Raw genomic sequence first — 1,957 nt, forward strand, 5'->3', positions numbered from 1 at the left:
ACACATATATAATATATAATAAAAGATCCATACTGAGCAACTGTGCATCAATACAGTATTACCACTGAAAATATTGCGATGCTATGCTGCTATTTTTCCCTCCAACCGTATTCAGAACACATAATGTATAATGTAATGGCAAAATAATCGTTTTTCTTGATTTGGATTGTTTTTGCAATAGTTGCGCAGCCCCAATTCTTACTTTAAAAGCAAGAACATGTTTGTACTGTACATTTTATATATATATATATTTATTTATATTTAGAATTCACACGTCCTGTAAATCTCTCTAGAATATGTGGTGAAAATGCAGAAATGCGTTTTGGATCTGAAACTCCACACTCATCCACAGTGAGCACTCCATGTCTTTTCCTCCTGTAGAGTTACTCCAGCGTGGATACGCTGTTGACACAAAGTCGCCTCACCCTCCTGCAGTCAGTGCAGGCCTTGACTGAGATCCAGGACTTCCTGCTGTTCATTAAAGGAGACGGTGAGTGGAGATTACCTCCAAAACTCAAACAGTACAATAATACAATTACAGAGTTTTCCTTTAAAGGGTTATTCCCTGATATTTTTGCAAGAATATTAGACTAATTGTAGACTAATTTCCCTGTAACCGTCTTGTTTAATATTTAATAAGACAATGTTTTTGCCCCGCTCTCAAACTAAGTAATGTTCATTTTTTTCATTCATTAGTGTCTGTGAGCTCCCTCAAGCGGCTCATCAGGCTGTGGACTGAACGCTATCCTGATGCTAAAGCGGATCCGGTGAACTTGTGGGATGATATCATTACATCTCGGTAAGAAAAAAATATATACATATTCTTACTTTATTTCAATTATAAATCTTTTTAAATTATCGGATAGGTGGATGGACTTTATTAATCCCAAACTGGGAAATTTCTGTGTTACAGCATCAACATACAACATCCATACAATGTGATGTGCAACCACGATACATACATATAGAATGTGTATGCAAAAATATGTTGCCTAAGTAAACCTATGTGCAATTTGGGCTATAGTGCAATATTGTAATACATGAGGTAATGAGTTTTATGGCTTGTGGTATGAATGATTATCTGTGGCGGTCTGTACGACACCGAAGCCTTTTAGAGGAAGTGCTCTATGATCTCTACGTTTCAGATGTTTCTTCTTGGACAAGATCAAGGAAAAGCTGAGAGGCCACGCTCCCAGTGACAGTATGGAGGTGGACGGTTCCGAAGACCCAGCAGGTGACGTCGACGCCTTAGTAAACGACTGCAAGTTCAACATGAAGCTACGCATGGCCGACAGCGCGTGGAAGCAGGTGAAAAAAATAACTGCGGGAGTTAGTTTTTAGTTTTTTTGCTGTCACATTTTAATACCACAAACTCACCTTCCGAACGCAAATGTTGTTTTCAGAATAACTTCCCGGTGGCCACCAAGCTGCTGAAGGAACTTCACAAAGAAGCCAAAACAAACCGAGGCTGGCTGCTGCAGTGGGTCCACAGTTTCAGCCGCTACAACCATCGCCGCAGCCAGGCCCAGGGTCCTGTGGAGCAAGTCACTGCCATGCTGAAGACTATCCCACTCCTGGGTAAGCAGGGGAAACGACTCCTGTACATTATGCCATGGATTACACAACTGATAATGATAAAAAGCCTTAACGGGATTGCTGTATTTGTCACTGTCATGATGAAATTTTACATTTGATTTGCCAGACTTTATGATCATGTTTAAAAAGTTAAAGGTGTCCTGTGAAGTTTTTGTGTAAACTAACAAAGGTAATGGTTATATTTAGTATTACCCACCAAAACACATGTTGTGTATAATTAAGGTCTATTGACCAAGTTTAGTGTATTTCCTTCCTCATAAAACATTTGCAAAGCAGGGGCACATTCAATCTCAAAACGTGCACCGTTTTGCTGTGGTTTCTGGGTGGAGGGTGGGGGTGTGGCCTTGACCAACTGCCACTT

The 1,957-nt window shown here is 40.1% G+C and overlaps 1 protein-coding gene across 2 annotated transcripts in view; it reads left to right on the forward strand.

Annotated features, from left to right (window-relative positions):
- Positions 1-1,957, forward strand: part of prkdc (protein kinase, DNA-activated, catalytic subunit) — a 66,028-nt gene that overhangs the window by 52,170 nt on the left and 11,901 nt on the right. For both annotated transcript variants that reach the window (XM_032510777.1, XM_032510778.1), the window contains exons 67-70: positions 382-490; positions 697-799; positions 1,146-1,308; positions 1,404-1,578. In XM_032510777.1, coding sequence (XP_032366668.1) covers positions 382-490; positions 697-799; positions 1,146-1,308; positions 1,404-1,578 — 550 coding nt within the window. The remainder of the gene's footprint in view (positions 1-381; positions 491-696; positions 800-1,145; positions 1,309-1,403; positions 1,579-1,957) is intronic.

The sequence above is a fragment of the Etheostoma spectabile genome, unplaced genomic scaffold (assembly GCF_008692095.1).
Source record: "Etheostoma spectabile isolate EspeVRDwgs_2016 unplaced genomic scaffold, UIUC_Espe_1.0 scaffold272, whole genome shotgun sequence".
Taxonomy (NCBI): Eukaryota; Metazoa; Chordata; class Actinopteri; order Perciformes; family Percidae; genus Etheostoma; species Etheostoma spectabile.